General features: G+C 43.5%; 1 protein-coding gene across 14 annotated transcripts in view; it reads left to right on the top strand.

Annotated features, from left to right (window-relative positions):
• Positions 1–23143, top strand: part of LOC112235891 (bromodomain adjacent to zinc finger domain protein 2B) — a 96365-nt gene that overhangs the window by 61352 nt on the left and 11870 nt on the right. For 6 of the 14 annotated variants that reach the window (XM_024404441.2, XM_024404452.2, XM_042316265.1 and 3 more), the window contains 14 exons: positions 900–954; positions 2915–3023; positions 3265–3366; positions 3809–4022; positions 16423–16515; positions 16707–16768; positions 17182–17247; positions 18161–18226; positions 18720–18764; positions 19023–19049; positions 20145–20210; positions 20497–20637; positions 21281–21535; positions 22475–22710. In XM_024404441.2, coding sequence (XP_024260209.2) covers positions 900–954; positions 2915–3023; positions 3265–3366; positions 3809–4022; positions 16423–16515; positions 16707–16768; positions 17182–17247; positions 18161–18226; positions 18720–18764; positions 19023–19049; positions 20145–20210; positions 20497–20637; positions 21281–21535; positions 22475–22710 — 1537 coding nt within the window. The remainder of the gene's footprint in view (positions 1–899; positions 955–2914; positions 3024–3264; positions 3367–3808; positions 4023–16422; positions 16516–16706; positions 16769–17181; positions 17248–18160; positions 18227–18719; positions 18765–19022; positions 19050–20144; positions 20211–20496; positions 20638–21280; positions 21536–22474; positions 22711–23143) is intronic. The other 8 variants (XM_042316320.1, XM_024404494.2, XM_042316285.1 and 5 more) reach the window with 7 other exon arrangements.

Here is a 23143-nt window from a genome sequence, read left to right as displayed (position 1 = left end):
TCAACCAGCTAATTATTAGATTCAGGTGCGTTAGATTAGGGTTGGAGAGAAACTTACAGGACGGTATCTCTTCAGGAACAGGGTTGGAGAGCCCTGCTCAAACCAGTGTGCTACTCTCATGGCCTGCATCCCAATTGGCGCTCTATTCCCTATATTTTGCTATTTGGTCGTGGACCTTGAGGCTGTTGGTTGGAAGTCCAGTCCTCTCCTTCTCCAAATGCTTAGTCCGATCACCCAGTCCAATCCAGGGGAAACAATGCATGCTTTAAAAATAAAAAAATCCAGCAGGAAAACATTGTTCAGTGTGTCTCTCAATGAAAAATGATGTCTCTGGTCAAAGTGTTTGTGTCATTGTTTTGATGACCCAGAGCAGGCCCTTTGAGTGTTTTGATTACCCTGGCTGGCACATGTTTAACCGTTTAGCAGCTGAAGCACTTGGCTGGCTCAGACCTCAATGATTACTGCAGTCCGAGTCTCTTTTTCCTAATAGCTGCATGTTGGAATCTTTTTATTGTTGTAGTTCCACTCCCATATAATCATTCTTAGCTCTATTCCTTGATATCGGCTTTGACATGGTCGATTTGACAAGGTGCTGTATTGCTAACCCTGCGTTGATGTGTCATTTCTAAAAGCAACAGTGATTAAAAGGACCCTATGGTTTTGTGTTTCTTTGAATAAAACACCTGAACGTAACAGGCTGAAATGTTCTTAAAGGTACCCTGTCTGGTGGGTGGAGTGTTCAAGCCATTGTTTCCCCCTAGGCAACTGAATTGACGTAGGTGTTTCTTATTTTAGAGTAAGGGCACCTCTGGCCAACACGACAAGGTTTCTGCATTTGCTCAGGTCACAGTGGATCTGTCAGACTGTTGTAAAGAGTCCCCTCTTTATCCCAAAAACAGGGAAGAGAAGGAGAGTGACAGATGAGAGAAAGCTGCGGACACCTCTAGAGTTTGGGTAAGATATACACCGTATATACATATATACACCACTCAGAATGTCACTGGTCACCCACTGTTAGTGCTGAGTGATTTACCGAAATGTCAGTTATTTTGGGGTTTTTAAACAACTAATTGACCGACTTCGGTTCAATTATTTGAATTCCATTTCGTTCTGTTTTTTTTCTGTGAGCTTGATTTGTGCAGCTTCTGTAGAGATAATCACATCAAGCCTGAACTGTGTGATGTTGTAGTTTCCGACAGGCCAATATTTTACATAGTTTAGCACAGAACACTTGGTAATTAACTACAATGACTGTAATCCATTGTGCGCCCACTTAAACTTGTCCAATCTGTGTGAAGAGCACAAGCAAAATCGAGATGGCTAGAAAGCAGTTGCTTCGAGTCTGAAAATACATGATCTACGTGATTGATAGGTGGTATTCAGCAGTAATAAAAGTATGTCTTATTTAATTTGAAGACCTTCTAAAATAGTGATTTTTCTCAGACAGCATAGGCAGCAGCTCTGATGAGATGATGTCTTGGAATGAAATAATAGTCATAAAATAAATATTTTATTAAAGTAATGTGAATAAATGATGGTTAAAAAGTGATAAGCAGTCACTACCATCCTGGGACTTTAATTGTTGTATTCTGTGTTACAGCATTCAACACACATAATGCATAGTGCATTTATTGTAAAAAATAAATGTAAAAAAAAGTACTATAATATGATGTTGTGGTGATTTCCTCTGTCCCTCAAACAACATGGGTGGTATGACTGACTAAAAGGGTCTTAAAGGAGCCAAATCATAGTGTATACATCCCAATCAGTGAGGTTCCTTTTTCCAGAGCGGTGATGATACATCGTCAACAACAGAGTGGCTAGACGAAAAAAAGAGTAAACAACACAACATCGCTCCTTCCCTGCCTTCATCCCTCCCTCCCGCTATCCCTCCTCCCCTAAACTCTCCCTTCCTCAAACTTTCCCCTTTCCCTCCCTTGTCCCTCTCTGTCCCTTTATCCTTCATCCCTTTTCTCTATCCCTCCCTACCACCCACCATCCATCCCGCCTTCCCTCAGTGGGACCCTCCAAAGCCCAGGCCTGACAGTAAGCCGAGTGGCCAGGAAATGAGGCACTGCAGCAGTGATGGTCAGGGGTTAACCACATCCAGTCTCAACACAGACGCGCAACATTAGCAGCTCCGTCCCGCCACCCACCACAAACCCAGCGACGCTGCACTTAGATCAGGGTGTCTTTCATCTCCCACGGATGTTTCTCATCAGCAGGTTCAAAGAGAAAAGCAAGGCGACAAGCCTTATATCAGTCCCCTGCTCTGCTTAAGACCCAGGCTACGTCGCAAATGCTACCCTATTCCCTGTATAGTGCACTACTTTTGACCAGAGCCCCATGGGTTAGTGTACCATGTAGGGAATAGGGTGCCGTTTGGGCCGGAATCCTCAGGCCGTTTCTGATGGCGGCTGTCCAGATGCACTGAGTGAAGTGTCGTGTGGGGCAGTGTTCCTCTTGGCAGCTGTCCATCCCAGGAGAGTCTGATTACCACTGGAGTCCTACAGGGCTCACAGGGCAGCCAGGCCACTCAGTACAGAAGACACAGCTGTAAACCGCTCATTTAAGATAGCTGCCCTCGCCAACATCAGGCTCTAGCTGTCTGCTGAAGGATTGGCAGCTAGGAGAAGAGCATGTAACAATTATAGCTGACTAAGTGTTGTGTAAAAGAATGAAGAAGGTGTAAGAAGGTGTAGCACAAATCAACTTAGTTTCCACTCATGTACTTTGATATACAGTAAAATTTATAATGCATCTTGTATAGTTCCTCTACTTTGACTGCTTGAAACATTACAAAATGATACATGACTGGAATATATCGGCACTGCACTGTGTCGTTCTGCCCGATTTAGTGTGAATGGGATTGTGCTCCTGTACGTGAATCACTTGTAACCTCCCTCCATCCTAGGTGGCAGAGAGAGACTCGTATCTGTAATGTGGCGGGCCGTCTGCAGGGAGACGTGGCGTATTACGCCCCGTGTGGGAAGAAGCTCCGGCAGTACCCCGACGTGATGAAGGTAAGGTCATACCTCCCAGGTCACTAGCGTTAGCATCCTCTCTCCGTACATCTCTCTCGTACAAATCCTAATAGATTTAAAGCTAATGTTAATGAGGGATTTTATTTGCATTGTCTCCAGATTTTGATCAAGAAAGACATAGTTTACACCCAAACCAATAAGGTTTCTGTTATTAACTTAATCTTTGCCTTAACACTGATCTTTTGTCTCACCAAGGCCTCATTTATGTTCTTCTTTGTAGTATGTGTCCAGAAATGGAATAAGTGACATCACACGCGATCATTTTAGCTTCAGTGCAAAAATAAGGGTTGGTGACTTCTATGAAGCCAGAGAAGGACCGCAGGTGACTGTCATCTCTTTATTGACCGTTTTTTCCCTCCCACAGAGCAGTCTTCCGTAGCTGTACTGTAGCTGTACTAAAGTACTGTATATCATTGTGTTACTATTACATTCACAGGAAAAGTTATATCGCCGTATTGTAATATGAAAGCCAGGCGCATATAGTTAAAGGGATAGTTCACTCCAAAACGCTATTTTAAGATGGAGCCCTTTCAGTTCATAGGAAAAAAACGTGACAAATATGCGTTTTTCTACATTTAACAACAAGTAATGTCTAATTGATTCATACTTAAAGGCAGCAATTACATAGATGTATGTATTTAAGCTTAACGTTCATATTTCTTTGTCATGAGGGATGTTTGTTTATACGGTATCAAGTATAGTCATACTGCAGTGTAAGTAAATGGAATGCTCTAATTGGCTGTCCCTCGCTCTCCTCTCATAAGGGATTGCAGTGGAGCTTGTTGACCGAAGATGAGGTGATTCCTCGTATCTTGGCCATGGAGGGGAGGCGTGGGCATCCCCCTAAGCCTGAGCACCAGAGGAGAGGTGACGAGGGCCCCCGGTCCAGGCGCAGTAAGGGTCGACTTCCTAACGTTGGCGAGGCCGACTTCCCAGGCGCAACTGACGCCAAACTTGTACGCAAACTAGAAGCTCAAGGTGGGTTCAGTTCTTGCAAGCATCACTGGGGTACACTAAGTGACCAAAAGTATGTGAACACCTGCTCGTTGAAGGGCGATTAGGCCTGGCTCGCAGTCGGCATTCCAATTCATCCCAAAGGTGTTCGATGGGGTTGAGGTCAGGGCTCTGTGCATGCCAGTCAAGTTCTTTCACACCGATCTCAACAAACCATTTTTGTATGGACCTCGCTTTGTGCATGGGGGCATTGTCATGCTGAAACAGGAAAGGGCCTTCCCCAAACTGTTGCCACAAAGTTGGAAGCACAGAATCGTCTAGAATGTCATTGTATGCTGTAGTGTTAAGATTTCACTTCACTGGAACTAATGGGGCTAGGCTAAACTATGAAAAACGGCCCCAAACCATTTTGGCTTAGATTACCGCGTCTGTAGTAACGTAGCAGGCATAAAAGAAAGCTACAGCAAAATTGATACTGTGAAATTTCAAAAGGTTTAAAACCATGACGAGAAAGACTGTCAACAAATGCAATGAATAACTGCTGTTTATATGACTGAGTTCATGTTTAAGTTCTTACTCAGCACTTAGTATTACAATTTTAAAATGCGCGGTCTTCCTATTTCAAAGCACTGCAGCATTAATGATTGAGTGTATCGATAGGCTTACGTTGTTATTAGCAGCTTGGTCTTTTTTAATATCAAGGAATATTTCACTTTCTTGTTCAAAGGAGTAACAACATGAATTTGTTTGAGGCAGAAGTAATGCGGTTCAACTTGAGTTTCGCCTTCAGCTGGAAGACAGTGCACCTTTTTGGTCAGTGGAGGAAAGGGAAAGCGAGGGATGTTGAGAGGCGGACCCTAAGTCTGTATGCTCACTCAGCTGTGCCTCAAGTAATACAACAGGAGATCTATTAATGGTGTGATCATATAGCCTACCTCAAATTTTGAAATATACACTGCTCAAAAAAATAAAGAGAACACTTAATCAACGCAATGTTACTCCAAGTCAATCACACTTCTGTGAAATCAAACTGTCCACTTAGGAAGCAACACTGATTGACAATAAATGTCATATGCTGTTGTGCAAATGGAATAGATAACAGATGGAAATTATAGGCAATTAGCAAGACACCCCCAATAAAGGAGTGGTTCTGCAGGTGGTGACCACAGACCACTTCTCAGTTCCTATGCTTCCTGGCTGATGTTTTGGTCACTTTTGAATGCTGGCGGTGCTTTCACTCTAGTGGTAGCATGAGACGGAGTCTACAACCCACACAAGTGGCTCAGGTAGTGCAGCTCATCCAGGATGGTACATCAATGCGAGCTGTGGCAAGAAGGTTTGCTGTGTCTGTCAGCGTAGTGTCCAGAGCATGGAGGCGCTACCAGGAGACAGGCCAGTACCTCTGGAGACGTGGAGGAAGCCGTAGGAGGGCAACAACCCAGCAGCAGGACCGCTACCTCCGCCTTTGTGCAAGGAGGAGCAGGAGGAGCACTGCCAGAGCCCTGCAAAATGACCTCCAGCAGGCCACAAATGTGCATGTGTCTGCTCAAACGGTCAGAAACAGACTCCATGAGGGTGGTATGAGGGCCCGACGTCCACAGGTGGGGGTTGTGCTTACAGCCCAACACCGTGCAGGACGTTTGGCATTTGCCAGAGAACACCAAGATTGGCAAATTCGCCACTGGAGCCCTGTGCTCTTCACAGATGAAAGCAGGTTCACACTGAGCACATGTGACAGAATCTGGAGACGCCGTGGAGAACGTTCTGCTGCCTGCAACATCCTCCAGCATGACCGGTTTGGCGGTGGGTCAGTCATGGTTTGGGGGGCCGCACAGCCCTCCATGTGCTCGCCAGAGGTAGCCTGACTGCCATTAGGTACCGAGATGAGATCCTTAGACCCCTTGTGAGACCATATGCTGATGCGGTTGGCCCTGGGTTCCTCCTAATGCAAGACAATGCTAGACCTCATGTGGCTGGAGTGTGTCAGCAGTTCCTGCAAGAGGAAGGCATTGATGCTATGGACTGGCCCGCCCGTTCCCCAGACCTGAATCCAATTGAGCACATCATGTCTCGCTCCATCCACCAACGCCACGTTGCACCACAGACTGTCCAGGAGTTGGCAGATGCTTTAGTCCAGGTCTGGGAGGAGATCCCTCAGGAGACCATCCGCCACCTCATCGGGAGCATGCCCAGGTGTTGTAGGGAGGTCATACAGGCACGTGGAGGCCACACACACTACTGAGCCTCATTTTGACTTGTTTTAAAGGACATTACATCAAAGTTGGATCAGCCTGTAGTGTGGTTTTCCACTTTAATTTTGTGTGACTCCAAATCCAGACCTCCATGGGTTGATACATTTGATTTCCATTGATAATTGTGTGATTTTGTTGTCAGCACATTCAACTATGTAAAGAAAAAAGTCATTAATAAGAATATTTCATTCAGATCTAGGATGTGTTATTTTAGTGTTCCCTTTATTTTTTTGAGCAGTGTATATTTTAAGGAATGACCCCAACAACCATGCATTGACAGGGCAATTCAAGCAAAGCCTATAGCTTACTGCACAAACCTCATTGCTCCAGTGCTGTTTTTAATTGGTTAATGTTGCATAGGCTTATGTTTTTTAAATCATGTAAAAAAAATCTGTCCAGTACATCGCAGCTTGCATTTTGACTCTGAAAGTGATCTCGACTCAAAGGTTGGTCACCACTGTTCTAGAGTTTTCCCTATTAACACAATCAACGTTTCCCTTTACTGTGGCAATTGTGACTGAATCAATGCAATATAAGCCACTTTCAATGCAACATACCGAAACAAAACCAACTATGCAAGATATTTTGTTGTAGCAGAATGCATCGGGAGTGGGATTATTTTGGATTGACACACACGACTCAGCCCATACTCTACACAGACCGGTGTAGCATAAACAATCAGAGCTGCAGTAGGCCTATATGCAAATAAACCATTGCCATATAGAGATCTATGCCATTTACTTTGAACTGGACTATGTTTACAGCATGAGCGGTCGTGAGTAGATGTGCTTGTTTTGATAGATCAAAGCGAGAGCTGCATGTAGCCACATGCACAGAAGACCTGAAATATGCTCAGTGCCCAAAGAAATGTATGGAACATTGGTGTCCACATACTTTTGTGTATATACAGTGCATTCAGAAAGTATTCAGACCCCTTGACTCTTTCCACATTTTGTTACGTTACAGCCTCAAAAAAAACTGTAATAACTTCTTTTTTTTTCAAATCTACACTCAATACCCCATAATGACAAAGCAAAAACAGGTTTTTAGATATTTCTGCAAGTTAATTAAACATAAAAAACTCATCAGATTTACATATGTTTTCAGACTCAGTACATTGTTGAAGCACCTTTGGCAGAGATTATAGCTTCGAGTCTTCTTGGGTACACACCTGTATTTGGGTAGTTTCTCCCATTCTTCTCTGCAGATCCTCTCAAGCACTCTCAGGTTAGATGTGGAGCATCGCTGCACAGCTATTTTCAGGTCTCTCCAGAGATTTTCGATAGGATTTAAGTCCGGGCTCTGGCTGGGCCCCTCAAGGAGATTGAGACTTGTCCCGAAGCCACTCCTGCATTGTGTTGGCTGTGTGCTTTGGGTTGTTGTCCTGTAGGAAGGTGAACCTTTGCCCCAGTCTGAGGTCCTGAGCGCTCTGGAGCAGGTTTTCATCAAGGATCGCTCTGTACTTTGCTCCGTTCATCTTTCCCTCCATCCTGCCTAGTTTCCCAGTCTCTGCCGCTGAAAAACATCCCCACAGCATGATGCTGCCACCACCGTGCTTCACCGTAGGGATGGTGCCAGGTTTCTTCCAGAAGAGATGCTTGGCATTCAGGCCAAAGAGTTTAATCTTGGTTTCATCAGACCAGAGAATCTTGTTTCTCATGGTCTGAGTGTCCTTTAGGTGCCTTTTGGCAAACTTTAAGTGGGCTGTCATGTGCCTTTTTTACCGTCTGGCCACTCTACCATTGTTATAACTTTAATGGGTTAGAGAGTTAATGTTTACAGTTAATTCATTGCGCTTTATCTAAAGATAAGAGAATGCACCTGTTGTGTACAAGTGACAAGTCATTATCCAGGTAAAAGTGGTAAAATGTAACATCAACAAGTATTATTACTCAAAAAGAAGTATTCATCTCAACTGACGTCCCAAGTCATTACTTTGAACATAGTTGTTCTATATTTTTGGTGCCTAAACCAGGGAGTATGAGCTTCGACGGCGATCAGAGGGATGAAGTGGCTGAAATGGCTGAGGAGGAACATCGGTATGGAGCAGAAAGAATGAGACAAAAGCGGGGTACCATCCTGAGGTGCCACAACACGGATTTTGAATCAGATTGACGTGGAAATAACCCAGTAAAATCCGGATACCGATTACTTCAGTACATTGTTGGAATTGCTGTCAGCTGAGGAGGACCGCTTCTTTGAACTTGGTCGTGGAATTGAACAGTTAACTCCGTTGGATGTATTGGATGCGGAGATTGCATGCACGGAGAATTACAAAGAGTGCGTTATCATGCTGGAGAGTCGTGCACAATGAGTAATAGATTAAAAAAATTTTAAAAACAGGACCTCGATCCACTACCAGGACGGGTGAGTGACGCTAACTCAAAACAGAACACAGAGACAATCACTAAGCCTACCGAAGTTGATTGAAAAATTCTATGGAGATGTCAGTATGTGGCAGGAGTTTTGGAGCCAGTATGAGACTGCTATTCACAACAATGATTCACTCTGCAGTAGAGAAGTTTATACCTACCTGAAAACTTCTCACTGGACCAGCTGCAAAGTCAGTAGCAGGACTGATGTTAACAGACAGTAACTATGATGATACAATCACTCTTCTCAAGAGCAGATTTGGAAGGAAGGATCTTGTGATTAGTGCTCACATGTCAAAGCTGCTGAATCTCATTCCCGTAAAGAAATCCTCTTACAGATCCAATACAATGAATGTGAAATTCAGACTAGGAGCTTGAAATCACTGGGTGTAGTGTCAGAAACCTATGGAAGGCTACTGTGCCCAATCTTACTACAGATGATTGCAGAGGAGATGGCGCTTGACTACAGTCATCAGAGGGGAGTAGATGATGAATGGAAAGTGTCTGAGATGGTCAGTTTCCTACAGAAGGAGGTTCAGAGCAGGGAGATGTCATTTGTAGTGCTAAGATCATGCAACCAACAGAAAGAGAGCAAACCATGGAACAGGTCATGCTCCTCCGATGAAATTAAAACAAAGACCCAACATGCCATCTGCTGCGGCACTGCACCCGGCCAGCCAGAAGGAACAGAACTGTATTCTGTGATGGTGCAGACCACAAATCAGAAAACTGCCCAGATCACAATATTGCTGCACGCAAAGAGAAACTAAAGAACATGGGACGATGCTTTGTATGTTTAGGAAAGAAACACATAGCAAAATTCTTTAAAGTCAGTGTCATGTGCAACATATGGAAGCAGACATCACATTGCTGTGTGTACTGGTAAGAGGCGTGAGGTGCAACCCCCTCCTGTTTCTGCAGATGCTGTTGTTTCCTCAGTTATTCCCCATTCTGTGAAGACAACCAGGCGGCCAGAACACTGTTGCTACAAACGATAAAAGCCATGGGTAGAAGGGCCATCGGGCAGGAAGATAGCTCGTTGCTTACTAGATGGAGGCAGTCAGAGAAGCTTCATACATGAAAACCTTGTGAAGGGCCTGAAACTACCAGTAATCAGACAAGAGGCACTCACTCTTCACACGTTTGGCTCCACTGCTCCAGCAACGTCCCAACGCAACACAGTGAAAGTCATCTTGGAGAATGTCTGGGACAAATAGCAGAGAATTGAAATGGAGGCAATTGAAAGCCCACAAGTGTGCACAGCTGTGATGAAGGTTCCCGGTGAGCAGATTCAACATGAGCTCAATAGAAAGGGACTGCAGCTTGCAGACTTTTGAGAAGATAACAAAGATCCTGAACTCTGTCCTGATATGAGCAGAATACTACTTGCAGATAGTATCAGGCTGAGTGGAGCAACTGACAGACGCTGGTTGCTTTAGAGGGCACCCTTGGATGGTCGGTGCAGGGACCAGTGTCCATGTCAAGTGTCGCCAAGGATTGACATGGAAAACACATAACCCAGAGGAAAGGAGGCTCTACAGATGTTCGAGAGAACAACCACCTTCAAAGATGAACGATACCATGTGGAAATGCCAGAACTCCAAGACAACTACAGTTGAAGTCGGAAGTTTACATACACTTAAGTTGGAGTCATTAAAACTCCTTTTTCAACCACTCTACAAATTTCTTGTTAACAAACTATAGTTTTGGCAAGTCGGTTAGGAAATCTACTTTGTGCCTGACAAGTAATGTTTCCAACAATTGTTTAGACAGATTATTTCGCTTATTCACTGTATCACAATTCCAGTGGGTCAACACTGAGTTGACTGTGCCTTTTTAAACAGCTTGGAAAATTCCAGAATGTCATGGCTTTAGAAGCTTCTGATAGGCTAATTGACATCATTTGAGTCAATTGGAGGTGTACCTGTGGATGTATTTCAAGGCCTACCTTCAAACTCAGTGCCTCTTTGCTTGACATCATGGGAAAATCAAAATAAATCAGCCGAGACCTCAGAAAATAATTGTGGACCTCCACAGGTCTGGTTCATCCTTGGGAGCAATTTCCAAATGCCTGAAGGTACCACGTTCATCAGTACAAATAATAGTACCCAAGTATAAACACCATGGGACCACACAGCCGTCATACCACTCAGGAAAGAGACTCGTTCTGTCTCCTAGAGATGAACGTACTTTGGAGCGAAAAGTGCAAATCAATCCCAGAACAACAGCAAAGGACCCTGTGAAGAAGCTGGAGGAAACGGGTACAAAGTATCTATGTCCGCAGTAAAACAACTCTAATATCGACAACCTGAAAGGCTGCTCAGCAAGGAAGAAGCCACTGCTCCAAAGCCGCCATAAAAAAGCCAAACTACGGTTTGCAACTGCACATGGGGACAAAGATCGTACTTTTTGGAGAAAAGTCCTCTGGTCTGATGAAAAAAAAAATAATAGAACTGTTTGGCGAAAATGACCATTGTTATGTTTGGAAGAAAAAAGAGGGAGGCTTGCAAGCCGGATAACACTAACTGTGAAGCACGGAGGTGGCAGCATCATGACCTCAACCCTATAGAAAATGTGTTGGCAGAATTGAAAAAGCTTGTGCGAGCAAGGAGGCCTACAAACCTGACTCAGTTACACCAGCTCTGTCAGGAGGAATGGGCCATAATTCACCCAACTTATTGTGGGAAGCTTGTGGAAGGCTACCCGAAACGTTTGAACCAATTTAAAGGCAATGCTACCAAGTACTAATTGAGTGTATGTAAACCTCTGACCCACTGGGAATGTGATTCTATTATTCTGACATTTCAGTCTTAAAATAGTGGTGATCCTAATCTTATCCTCGTTTTTACTAGGATTAAAACTGAGTTTAAATGGATTTGTCTAAGGTGTATGTAAACTTCCGACTTCAACTGTATAGAATCGCCAAGAAACGGTTTGAAGGTCTGAAGATAAGACTGATGAAGGATAGGATGTTGTACAGCAGATACAATGAAGTAGTTGAAGACCACATACAGTAGGATATGGCAGTGGACATGCCCAAGGACAACGCATCAAACTCCGCCAACGTGAAATATTACTTACCTCACCATGCAGTACTCCGGGAGGACAAGGTGACGACATAACTGAGAGGGGTGTTTGATCCCATGAAGATGGCTGTCCATCCCTCTGAGTGTGTGTGTGAGTGAGTGAGATGCAGGCATGAACCTCTGCAAGTGGATGACCAACCCTCCTGAACTGAAAACAAAATGGGAGGAGAGTACGACAACTGACCTCCCGTTGGCACTAGAAACACAAGGAGTTTAGGTTTAGTGTGGCGACCATGAACAGATTTCTTTGTGTTTGACCTCAGGCCGCTACTGAGCATTCTAAAGCACAAGGAAAACAGAGAAGTGTTCTGCAGTCGTCTGCATGCTTCTTCAACCCTCTTGGCTTCCTGACCCCCTTCACCATCAGGATCAAGCGCATGCTCCAGGAAATGTGGGAGAGGGGACTCAGCTGGGATGAAGATTTACCACCTGATCTGACACAAGAATGGCAACAGTGGTATTCAGAACTACACCAGCTTGCCATACCAAGGTGGTACAGAGCAGACATGCAGCCACAGACCTGCCACAGACTGAAACTACACTTGTTCTGTGGGCTTACAGTACAGTAGCTTACCTGCAAGGTTTATCACAAGATTGTGAAACAACGACAAGTCTAGTCACATCAGGGGAAACTAATCCAGCCGACCTCCCTACAAGAGGACAAACTGTTCAAAACTTGACACAGAGCCAGCTATGGTGGAACGGACCCATCATTCTGACATCACCTAATCAGTCAGAGGAGACTGATGACGACAAGGTTCCAGAAGAGGTGAATATAGAACTCAAGTCCAGTCTCCTGGTCACTGTACAGCTCACAGCAAACAGCACAGATATCACTGAAACCGTGTTGGAACTTGAAAGGTACAGCAAACTGAAAAGTGTTCAGTGTGACCACCTGGATAAAGAGATTCATAGCCAATGCTCATACAAATATTAAAGTTGCAAGGTAGACTAACTGCTGACGAACTGTTCGCGTTTGGATCAAGGTAACAGAACAATAGCGTTTCAGTCAGGAGAAATTACTGAAGGCAGGAAAAAGCCTAAACAATGACTAAAATCAGAACTGAAACCATCCCTGGACGAACACGAACTACTCAGTGTAGGAGGAAGACTGCAACAGTCCAACTTCACATTCAGAGAGCAGCACCCATGGGTTCTGCCCAACAAGCACAGATACTCAAATGTTTATACAGTACTATCTTGAGAGGATGATGCATTCTGGAGTAAGAGACACTCTAGTACAAATCAGCGAGCGATACTGGATCTTACGTGCTAGGCAGCTAGTCAAGAGCACAGTGGCAAGATGTATAGTTTGCAAAAGATTCAAGGCAAGGGCTGAACAGCAGGTCACTGCACTGCACCTTTACCAAAAGACAGAATAACTGAATACCCACCATTCAAAGTTACAGGTGTGGATTTTGCAGGGCCGTTCTACATGAAAGAAAATGGTTCTGTGAAGAAGTCAAACATTGCGCTGTTCACGTGTGGTGTAACCAGAGCATTTAATTTGGAACTGGTCTCTCATTAGTCAACCGAGATATTCCTGTTAGCTCTGAAAAGATTAATCTCAAGGAGAAGATTATGTAAGGTAATCTATTCGGACAATGCAAAAGCATTCAAGAGCGCTGATCAGGACTTGAAAGAGTTGTGGAAGGCAATCGAAGTGCCCCAACTTAGATAGGGGCATCGCCTGGAGGTTCATCGCCAAGCGAGCGGCATGGTGGGGCAGATCCTCGGGAAGACTTGTCAGGTCAGTGAAGACATGCCCGAGAAACATTCTTGGGAGAGCTTTGCTCAACTTTTGAAGAGATGTGCACAGTCCTGACAGAGGTTGAAGCTATCCTAAATTCTAGGCCTCTGACCTTCGTCCACAATGAAGTGGATGAACCAGAACCCCCGACACCAGCACACTTCCTGGTGGGTAAAAGACCAACCTCTTTGCCGCCCAAGCCATTTCCAGCTGACATTTCAGCACCCAGGAGGAAATGACATGCAGATGGAAGTACAGGCAGAGACTTGTGACCAGCAAGCGAAGACACTACTTCCTGGATCTAAAGTCGGCACACCCCTGTGACACCACAGCCCACCCCACTGAAAGTGGGTGATGTTGCACTCGTCGGAGAAGATAACACACCCAGACGAACCTGGAACCAAGGGAAGATTGAGGAACTGTTTCCAGGCTGAAATGGGCTATTCAGGTCATGTTCAGTTCGTACTGCCTCGGGGACTTTGTTGAGAAGACCTATTCAGTTGATATACTGCTTAGAGATGTAGATGAACACAGCTGTTCATCTGGGGGCAGGATGTTGTAACTTTAATGGGTTACAGAGTTCATGTTTACAGTTAATTTATGGAGCTGTGTCTAAAGATATTTTCTTTTACAGTTATTTACATATGTAAGAGTAATTGTATTAGTTCTTAATCTCCATCACATGAATTCTATGTACATTGGCCAGAGAAATTGTGAACCCTTTGGAATTACCTGGATTTCTGCATAAATTTTACATAAAATTTTATCTGATCTTCATATATGTCACAACAATAGAAAAACTCAGTGTGCTTAAACTAATAAAACACAAATTATTGTATTTTTCTTGTCTATATTGAGTACATAATTTAAACATTCACAGTGTAGGTTGGGAAAAGTATGTGAATCCCTAGGCTAGTGACTTCTCCAAAAACTAATTGGAGTCAGGAGACCGCTAACCTGGAGCCGAATCAATGAGACAAGATTGTAGATTTTAGTTAGAGCTGCCCTGCCCCATAAAAATAAAAAAACTCACAAAATGTGAGTTTGCTATTCACAAAAAGCATTGCCTGATGTGAACCACACCTCTAACAAAAGAGATCTCAGAAGACCTGAGATTAAGAATTGTTGCCTTGCATACAGCTGGAAAGAGTTATAAAACTATCTCTAAAAGTCAGTCCACGGTAAGACAAATTGTCTATAAATGGAGAAATATTCTGTGGAGAGATGAAACTAAAGTTGAGTTGTTTGGAAGGAACACACAACACTGTGTGGAGAATAAAAGGCACAGCACAGCACACCAACATCAAAACCTCATCCCAACTGTAAACAATGGTAGAGGGAGCATCATGGTTTGGGGCTGCTTTTCTGCCTCTAGGCCTAGACGGCTTGCTATCATCGATTGGAAAAACGAGTTTATCAAGACATTTTGCAGAAGAATGTAAGGCTGTCTGCCAATTGAAGCTTAACAGAAGTTGGGTGATGCAACCAGACAACAACCCAAAAGACAGAAGTAAATCAAAAACAGAATGGCTTCAACAGAAGAAAATACGCCTTCTGGAGTGGCCCAGTCAGAGTCCTGATTTCAACCTGATTGAGATGCTGTGGTATGACCTCGAGCAGTTCACACCAGACATTGCAAGAATATTGTGGAACTGAAACAGTTTTGGAAAGAGGAATGGTCCAATATTCCTCCTGATCGTTGTGCAGGTCTGATCTGCAACTACAGAAAACATTTGATTGAGGTTATTGCTGCCAAAGGAGGGTTAAGCTGTTGCTAAATCCAAGGGTTCACATACTTTTTCCAACCTGCACTGTGAATGTTTACATGGCGTGTTCAATAAAGACATGAACAATTATAATGGTTTGTGTTATTAATTTAAGCAGACTGTCTATTGTTGTGACTTAGAGGATCAGATCAAATTGTATCACCAATTTATTCAGAAATCCAGATAATTCTAAAGGGTTCACATACATTTTCTTCCCACTGTACATATCTGTTGTAATGGATTACACTATTGACTGCAAGTACCGGAATGCCTTGCAACAGGGAAGAAAAAAACGAGAACTTGCCAGTTATGTACAATTTGATTTTCCTGGCTTTCGTTAGAACTTTGTTATATTGTTTTATAGAATATAAAGTTGGTAAAATGTAACATGTTCAAGTATTATTACTAAAAATAAGCTTTCATCTCACAACCGATGTCCTGAATCATTACTTTGAAGATAGTTATTCTATATCCATAAAGGCCTGATTGGTGGGGTGCTGCAAAGATGGTTGTCCTTCTGGAAGGTTCTTCCATCTCCACAGAGGAACTCTAAAGGTCTGTCAGTGTGACCATCGCCTTGATAACCTCCCTGACCAAGGCCCTTCTCCCCCAATTGCTCAGTTTGGCCGGGCAGCCAGCTTTAGGAAGAGTCTTGGTGGTTCCAAACTTCTTCCATTTAAGAATGATGGAGGCCACTGTGTTCTTGGGGACCTTCAATGCTGCAGAAAGTTTTTGGTACCCTTATCCAGATCTGTGCCTCAACACAATCCTGTCTCGGAGCTCTATGGACAATTCCTTCGTGCTCATGGCTTGGTTTCTACTCTGACATGCACTGTCAACTGTGGGACCTTATATAGACAGGTGTGTGCCTTTCCAAATCATGTCCAATCAATTGAATTTACCACAGGTGGACAGGATGCATTTCAAGTCTCATAGCAAAATGTCTGAATACGTATCTAAATAAGGCATTTAAAAATAAATAAATATTTATATACATTTTACAACATTTCTGAAAACCTATTTTCTGTCATTATGGGGTATTGTGTGTAGATTGAGGAACATTTTCATTTAATCCATTTTAAAATAAGGCTGTAACAAAATGTGGAAAAAGGTCTGAATGCACTGTATAGTGCACCTTTTGGAAGCTGCTGTAACCAATAGAACTATGAACTCAAAAAAATCTCTCCTCTTGTTGCAGAGATAGCTCGACAAGCAGCCCAGATTAAAATGATGAGGAAACTTGAAAAGCAGGCCATGGCACTAGCAGCCAAGGAGGCTAGGAAACAACAAGGTATAGTAAGCTAGTGTTCTGTGAAAGCTGTTCATATGACAATGCCATCCTGTTCTCCACCATAGCACAGTTAGTCCAGTACAACCCACACAGTACAACCCTTAATCTCAATGTTTACTTTCTTTCTCTCTGTCTTTCTCTTTGTCCTTTCTTTCGGTCTTTCTCGCTCGCTCTCTCTTCCTCTCTCTCAGCAATCATGGCTGCTGCGGAGAAGCGGAAACAGAAGGAGCAAGTGAAGATTGTAAAGCAGCAGGTAGGGATTTGCCTACAGTACGAGCATTGCCATGTCCAAAAGCTCACCACTCGCCTGCATCTGTTCACAAGTTGTGTTTTTGTTCCGACTCTTCCAAGGTGAAAAGATCCCAAGCAGAATGAATTGCTTTGAAATATTCTCTAAAGGGAAGATGCTAACCTTCAAGATGCTACACTCGCTTAATCTTCATTATGGTTGCAAAATTCTGTGAACTTTCAATAAATTCTCTGGCTTTCCCCAAATCCCAGTTGGAGGATTCAACCAGAATTTCTGGAATACCAGGGAATTTATTGAAAATTCATACTATTTTGCAACCTTAATCTCCATTAGAACTACGTATACAGGGACCCTGTTCTAACATGCATGACTGTAGATTGAATTCATTTGACACCCCCCCACCCTCCTTTTACTAGGAGAAGATCAAGCGCATTCAGCAAATTCAAATGGAGAAGGAGCTCAGAGCGCAGCAGATTCTCGAGGTGAGTTATTGCAGAAATATTCCGAAACACTTCCTTTTTTTGCTGTTGGTAGGACTTTTTCTAAATCAACCAACGGCTATTTCTAAATTATGTGGTTGCAATTTTTCGGTTCTGTCTCCTGACTACAAGTGACTAATGCTTAATTGGTTTTTCACAAAGTGCCATTGAATATTCAAATCTCCTCAGACCGTGATGGGATTCGACACAAAATACCATCTCTCAGACAATAGTCGCTAACAGTTTAGCACAAGGAGGAGAAACAGCTATTTTCCATGCAAAGCGCTAATAGAAGCTCCGAAGTGTTTTAGCTTTACTAAATCAAATTTCAGTTGGCAAGCTGCTCTTAACAGGATTCCTCTATGCTTGTAATTAGATATTGAAATGTGTCTTAATTTATTCCGACTGGCTACTGGTATTTTGTAAGAACTACAACTAGTTTGTCTTTTTAGTGTTAATGTGAGGAAATAATTATCTCACTGCACAAGATTGCAATATTCCACACTTGACATTGCCAGTAAGTCCCTGCTGCAAGTGGGACTATTCTCATTCAATATTATCCTCTCTGCTCTAAATTGAACAGTTCTATGTTGCACATATGGCTATTTCATTGTGTGTTTAGTGTTAGTGTAGTCACTAGAACCAAAATATGTATTTTGCCCTGCATGTTTATTTGTGAAAATTGTCTTGATTTTAGTTAATCAAACAATGTTAGCCCTCCCACATGACAGAAATTCATTATTTGCTTCTAGTAGGAACTAGTGATAAAAGCCTAATCTTACACGAGCATAAATGGATTTGTCTGTGTATTTCTGTACTGGCTACTGGCATGTAGTACTGTACATGTGCTGTTGAATGAAGTGTTGAATCTCTCAAGGTTGTTCTGTTGCATGACCTGTAGACCTGTTTTGCACAGACTAAAAGGAAAAAGAAGGAAGAAGCGGCAAATGCCAAAATAATGGAGGCTGAAAAACGAATCAAGGTTAGTTTAGATGTCCTGTTAAAAGAATCAACCATTAATTTGTGTCCCACTCCACCTCCCACTGTTGCCTCAAGTCATACAACCCCTCTCGTGTTGATTCCCAATCTCCTCCTTGCACCTCATTGCCTCATTTAGGTGAATGTAAAGCAATGCTCATTGCTCCAAGGGACTGCTTCTCCGTGTTTATGAAAATCTCCTTGCCACCCAGAGCAGACCTTTTCCATGTTAATCAGTGTCATAAAGGACATTGCATTCTGTCTCTGTCTCCTGCACATCTCAAAAAAACAACAACAACTATGGCATTTCCATTTCACATTAGTTCTAACATGCCCGGGCTCTTTGCCTGTCTGTCAATCAGATTAGTGAGGGATTTGAACTTGCTGTGGAATGAAGTAGAGAAACCTTATCCGTTTGTGTTGGCTGCTTTTTTTAGATGATGGAAATGAGGGGTGTGTTTGGATTGTAATGTCGTTTTATCTTTTTCCCCTTAAAGGAGAAGGAGATGAGGAGGCAACAAGCAGTCATTTTGAAACACCAGGTAGGTATCACTCTCCTGCACCACATGATGTCCAAAGCCCATTTTCACTTTCAATTCTACTGGAATCTTTTTGGAAGAAGGGTTCTTCTTGATGTAAGTACTTGACAATTCCCTGTCCAAATCTGTCACTTTGTTAAATTCAGTTTTGATGACCCTAGCTTGTCACCTTTCTTTGGGGGGGTGGGGGTCTTATATGAACTTAGTTTTTATGAGCCTGTGATTTCTGTTCCGTAATACTTTGCCAACTCTTTCTCCCAGGAGTTGGAGAGGCATAGACTAGATATGGTATGGGTATGTTTATTTTTGCACATCTAACACCGCATCGTGATATTGGTTGTGATATGGTTGTTATAGCAATTCATAAAGTGTAGCTCTGGCTGCCGTCATACTACATTCTCCTGCATGGCTTTCGAGCAAAGTGCATTGCGTACGCACGTCTTGCTCTCTTTGTTCTTGTACAAGACAAAATAGTCAAGAACTTCTTGACTCAGATTCCATTTAAGGGGAGCAATGCACACTATCATGGTCCTAAAGACGTGACCCTCCATTGCCTTGTTTTGTTGTCGAGTGAATGGAAGTGCTTGACATCCAGGTGTTTAAAGTCAATGTAGAGTATGCTGCACTTGTCCATTTTACCACCTGACAAATCAGACCCGTCCATCGCCGGCTTTTCTCCTGCTTGTTGACATCAGTTTAAATCACCAACCTCAAGGTGAAATGTTCATTCATCGTTTCGTTGCCGTGTTTCTTGTTCCATATTTGAGATTTGATTTTTGTTGTTGTACCCAAACCTACTTACCATAAGTTACAATAGGCTAAAGACAGGCAATGATAGCATTGCTTTAAACCCATGCCATACTGAATATTGGCGTGCTCAGTACACGCCTAAGATAAATTCATTACTACAAGGCCTCAATCTCCAATTATTTGTGAGAGGTAACTTGCTTTCTGTCGTATAATATTACTTGCATTCTGATATAAGATATTTTGCTTTGCTTTTCACCAGTGAATAAAGAATGAAGAACTGTAGCAGCTTTTAGAGTAACTTTCTAACACAGCATAGTATGACGACGTCTGTTTAATTCTTAGATGCAGTTGTACAAGTAGCACTTCAGTTTGCCTATTGCCAGTATACAGACGCATTCAAGCCGACTAACTTCAAGCTTACACTTTGCGTTGACACCGCCCTCATAGCTGTTGCTTTGCCCTTTTTTTTTTAGATTGTTGGTTGTCATCATTTTATTAACCTCTGATCTTCCGCTATAATGTTCACAACGATAGCCAGACTATACTGTACGCGTCATAGTAAGCTGTTGTGTTTGACGTCTAATATGAAGTGGCCTGGTCTGTGTTGAGCTGTGGTTGTGTGTGCTCTGTCAGGAGAGAGAGAGGCGGAGGCAGCACATGATGCTGATGAAGGCCATGGACGCCCGTAAGAAAGCAGAGGTGCGTGATTCACAACTCGACCACTTCTCCTTGAAACTGTTAGAGCGGGCTTCTGGCTATTGCCTCTTCTCCTCTGTTCTTCCTCCCCCTCTTTTTGTAAAACTATATGGAGTGTGAATGAAAGAGGGAAATTGGGCCCAAAGCAATTTTCGGTGAAAGTGCAGCAATTTATAAGCAAGGAAGGCCTAGTGTTGGCCTGAATTGTAATGACATAATCCTTAACACGATTGTCTGCAACGGTGCCGATAGCATGCACTGTTAACTTGGTCTGTAATTTGGACCTTAGGAGCGGGAGCGCTTAAAGCAGGAGAAGAAGGATGAGAAACGGTTAAACAAGGAGAGGAAATTGGAGCTTAGAAGACTGGAACTGGAAATTGCCAAGGAGCTGAAGAAGCCAAATGAAGACATGTGCTTAGCAGATCACAAGGTATACGATTCATAGGAGCTACTAGTGGAAATTCTAAAGGGAGGGATATGAGCCTTCTATGGCTATGAGTGTGCCATCGGTCATAGATTTGTTCTCCAACTGAAAAGGAGACGTGGGCCGCATTTCCATTAGACGATCTCAAACCAAGAAAATTGTTAATACTGGCCACATTTAATCGCTTTCAATCAGTTTCTTTGCCTATTACCTATTTTAATCAATATGACGATAGTGTTTTTGACACCGGTTCTTTATTTGTATAGTGATAACATCTTCCATATCGGAATGCATGAAAGTGAAGTAAACACAGGTACACGTTTTAATTGTGCCATCAAGTGGCTGCCCCTAACACAACACTGACCAGGGGATTTCTGAGAGCTGCTTTATCATGATTTCCACCAGACAGGGCATTGAGCCCCTGGATAACAAGTTCACAGATCACACATCAACCCCGTCTCCATACGGCTCTCACTAAACCTCCCTCCATACGGGTCAAGCTCTGTTTGACCTACTTGAATCTGCAGCTAGAGAAGCTATCGCTCTAGATTTTGGTCTCTTACACTGCGTTAAGAACCTTGAAATTATAACAAGTGCACAGCACACTACTGTAATTACATGACTGAATGTGTCCTCTCTCTGTGCCCAGTCTCTCCCGGAGTTATCCCGTATTCCCGGCCTGGTTCTACCAGGAAGCAGCTTCTCTGACTGCCTGATGGTGATGCAGTTCCTGCGGAGCTTTGGGAAGGTGCTGGGCTTTGACGTGGACTCCCACATACCCAACCTGAGCGTGCTGCAGGAGGGCCTGCTCAACCTGGGAGACAGCATGGGACAGGTCCAGGACCTGCTGGTGCGCATGCTTTCTGCTGTGGTGTGTGACCCCGGACTGCCCCCAGGACACCGGGTGAGGGACTTTACTCTTTAGAACTAAACGCCCGCACTCACACTCGTCACACATTCATAAATCCTAAAAGGCATATGTACAATCTGATGAATGCTTGAGCAGCCACGTATATTAGCACTTTCCCACATGGTCACACACACATACTATCAGCAATCGTACAGTATATTCTGATCTGCCTTCATAGACTGTACTGTACGCACTATCCACAGCTTAGAGGGCTGCATTGCAGAGCTAAAGACGAGATTCCCCTACTGTAATCAGAACACACAAGTGGGGCATTATCAATATCTCTGGCTCTGCGAGGCTAAATGAATGGGCTTATCTGTTTTTGGTTGGGTATCAGTGTTTATAGCTCTTAATACAGCTTCCACAGTTATACCCCCACATTTTTCCTAATTCATCAGTATTTTCTCTCCATGCTAATCTAAAGGGCTTAGTCACGCTTTCATGTGGCTTTCCATTATTCCTTCAAGGAGCCCAGATGACTGTCGCCTATTATGGAGCCTCAGTTGACGTCGAGGGAAAATGTATCCCTGAAAAGAGAAGAATGTAGTCCCCTCTAACTGTCCTCGTCTGTGCCTTAGACTGGACTACATTATGCCCCTAAAGGCAGCGGTTCGATCCCCTGTTCCACCACTCACTTTCTCTCCTGTATCCCTCTACATATCTTTTGCAAACCTGTCAATAAAATGTGAAGATATCTTTGAAAGAATATACGGGTCACATTTAATTTGGACAGTCGCGTATAGATGGTTATACGATCAACAAACAGTTTGTTGATAAGCAACTGCCTGCTAAGGTTAGGTTTAGAATGAGGGCTAGGGTTAGTAGACAGTTAGTTGAAGTGTCGTTGACAGTTATTGAACCTCTACAAACCATCTACTTGGGACCCTAAAAAATAAAGTGTTTACCGATATATGTCCCTCTCCGCCCCGCCAGACCAAGACGGCCCTGGGGGACCACCTGAGTAATGTGGGCATCAACCGGGATAACGTGTCGGAGGTGCTGCGGGTCTACATGGAGGCTCACTGTGGGGGGATGGAGCTGCAGACTGACCTGGGGGAGGTCACGGCCAGTCTGAAGACCAAGGCTTTCCAGGCCCACACAGCCACACAGAAGGCCTCGGTCCTGGCCTTCCTGGTCAACGAGCTGTCCTGCAGTAAGAGTGTGGTTAGGTAAGAGAGGACACTGAACTCTTAGCCACAGCAGTCTGGTCTGCGATCTAGATCACAACACTGATACGGTCTGTTATTGAGACAAATGATGTCAAGGTAAGTGCTTTAGGCTTACATGTGGGGAAACTACTTTGTTGATATTTGATGTTGTTCAGTGTCCAATAAAAAAATGATTAAGGTGCTCTATTCAACCTGTAAAGAGGCGTTACAGATTCCGCTATAGAAAAGTGAAGGTCATTTCCGACTGAGCTGACGTATGCAGCATTTACCGCGAAATGCAGTCTCCGCTAACGCGGGAAACTTTGCCTTTTAATTTTCAATCACGCAATGTGGATTGAATAGAGCCCAACGTTATTCTGAGCACAGATTCTTTTAGCTGACTGACGCCTGCGTCACTCATCTTTGAGCATGAAGCGGATTTTGCTGGACATAG

The sequence above is a fragment of the Oncorhynchus tshawytscha genome, linkage group LG03 (genome assembly GCF_018296145.1).
Source record: "Oncorhynchus tshawytscha isolate Ot180627B linkage group LG03, Otsh_v2.0, whole genome shotgun sequence".
NCBI lineage: Eukaryota > Metazoa > Chordata > Actinopteri > Salmoniformes > Salmonidae > Oncorhynchus > Oncorhynchus tshawytscha.
Note: the sequence above shows the minus strand (reverse complement) of the source record. Positions and strands in the feature narration are given on the sequence as shown.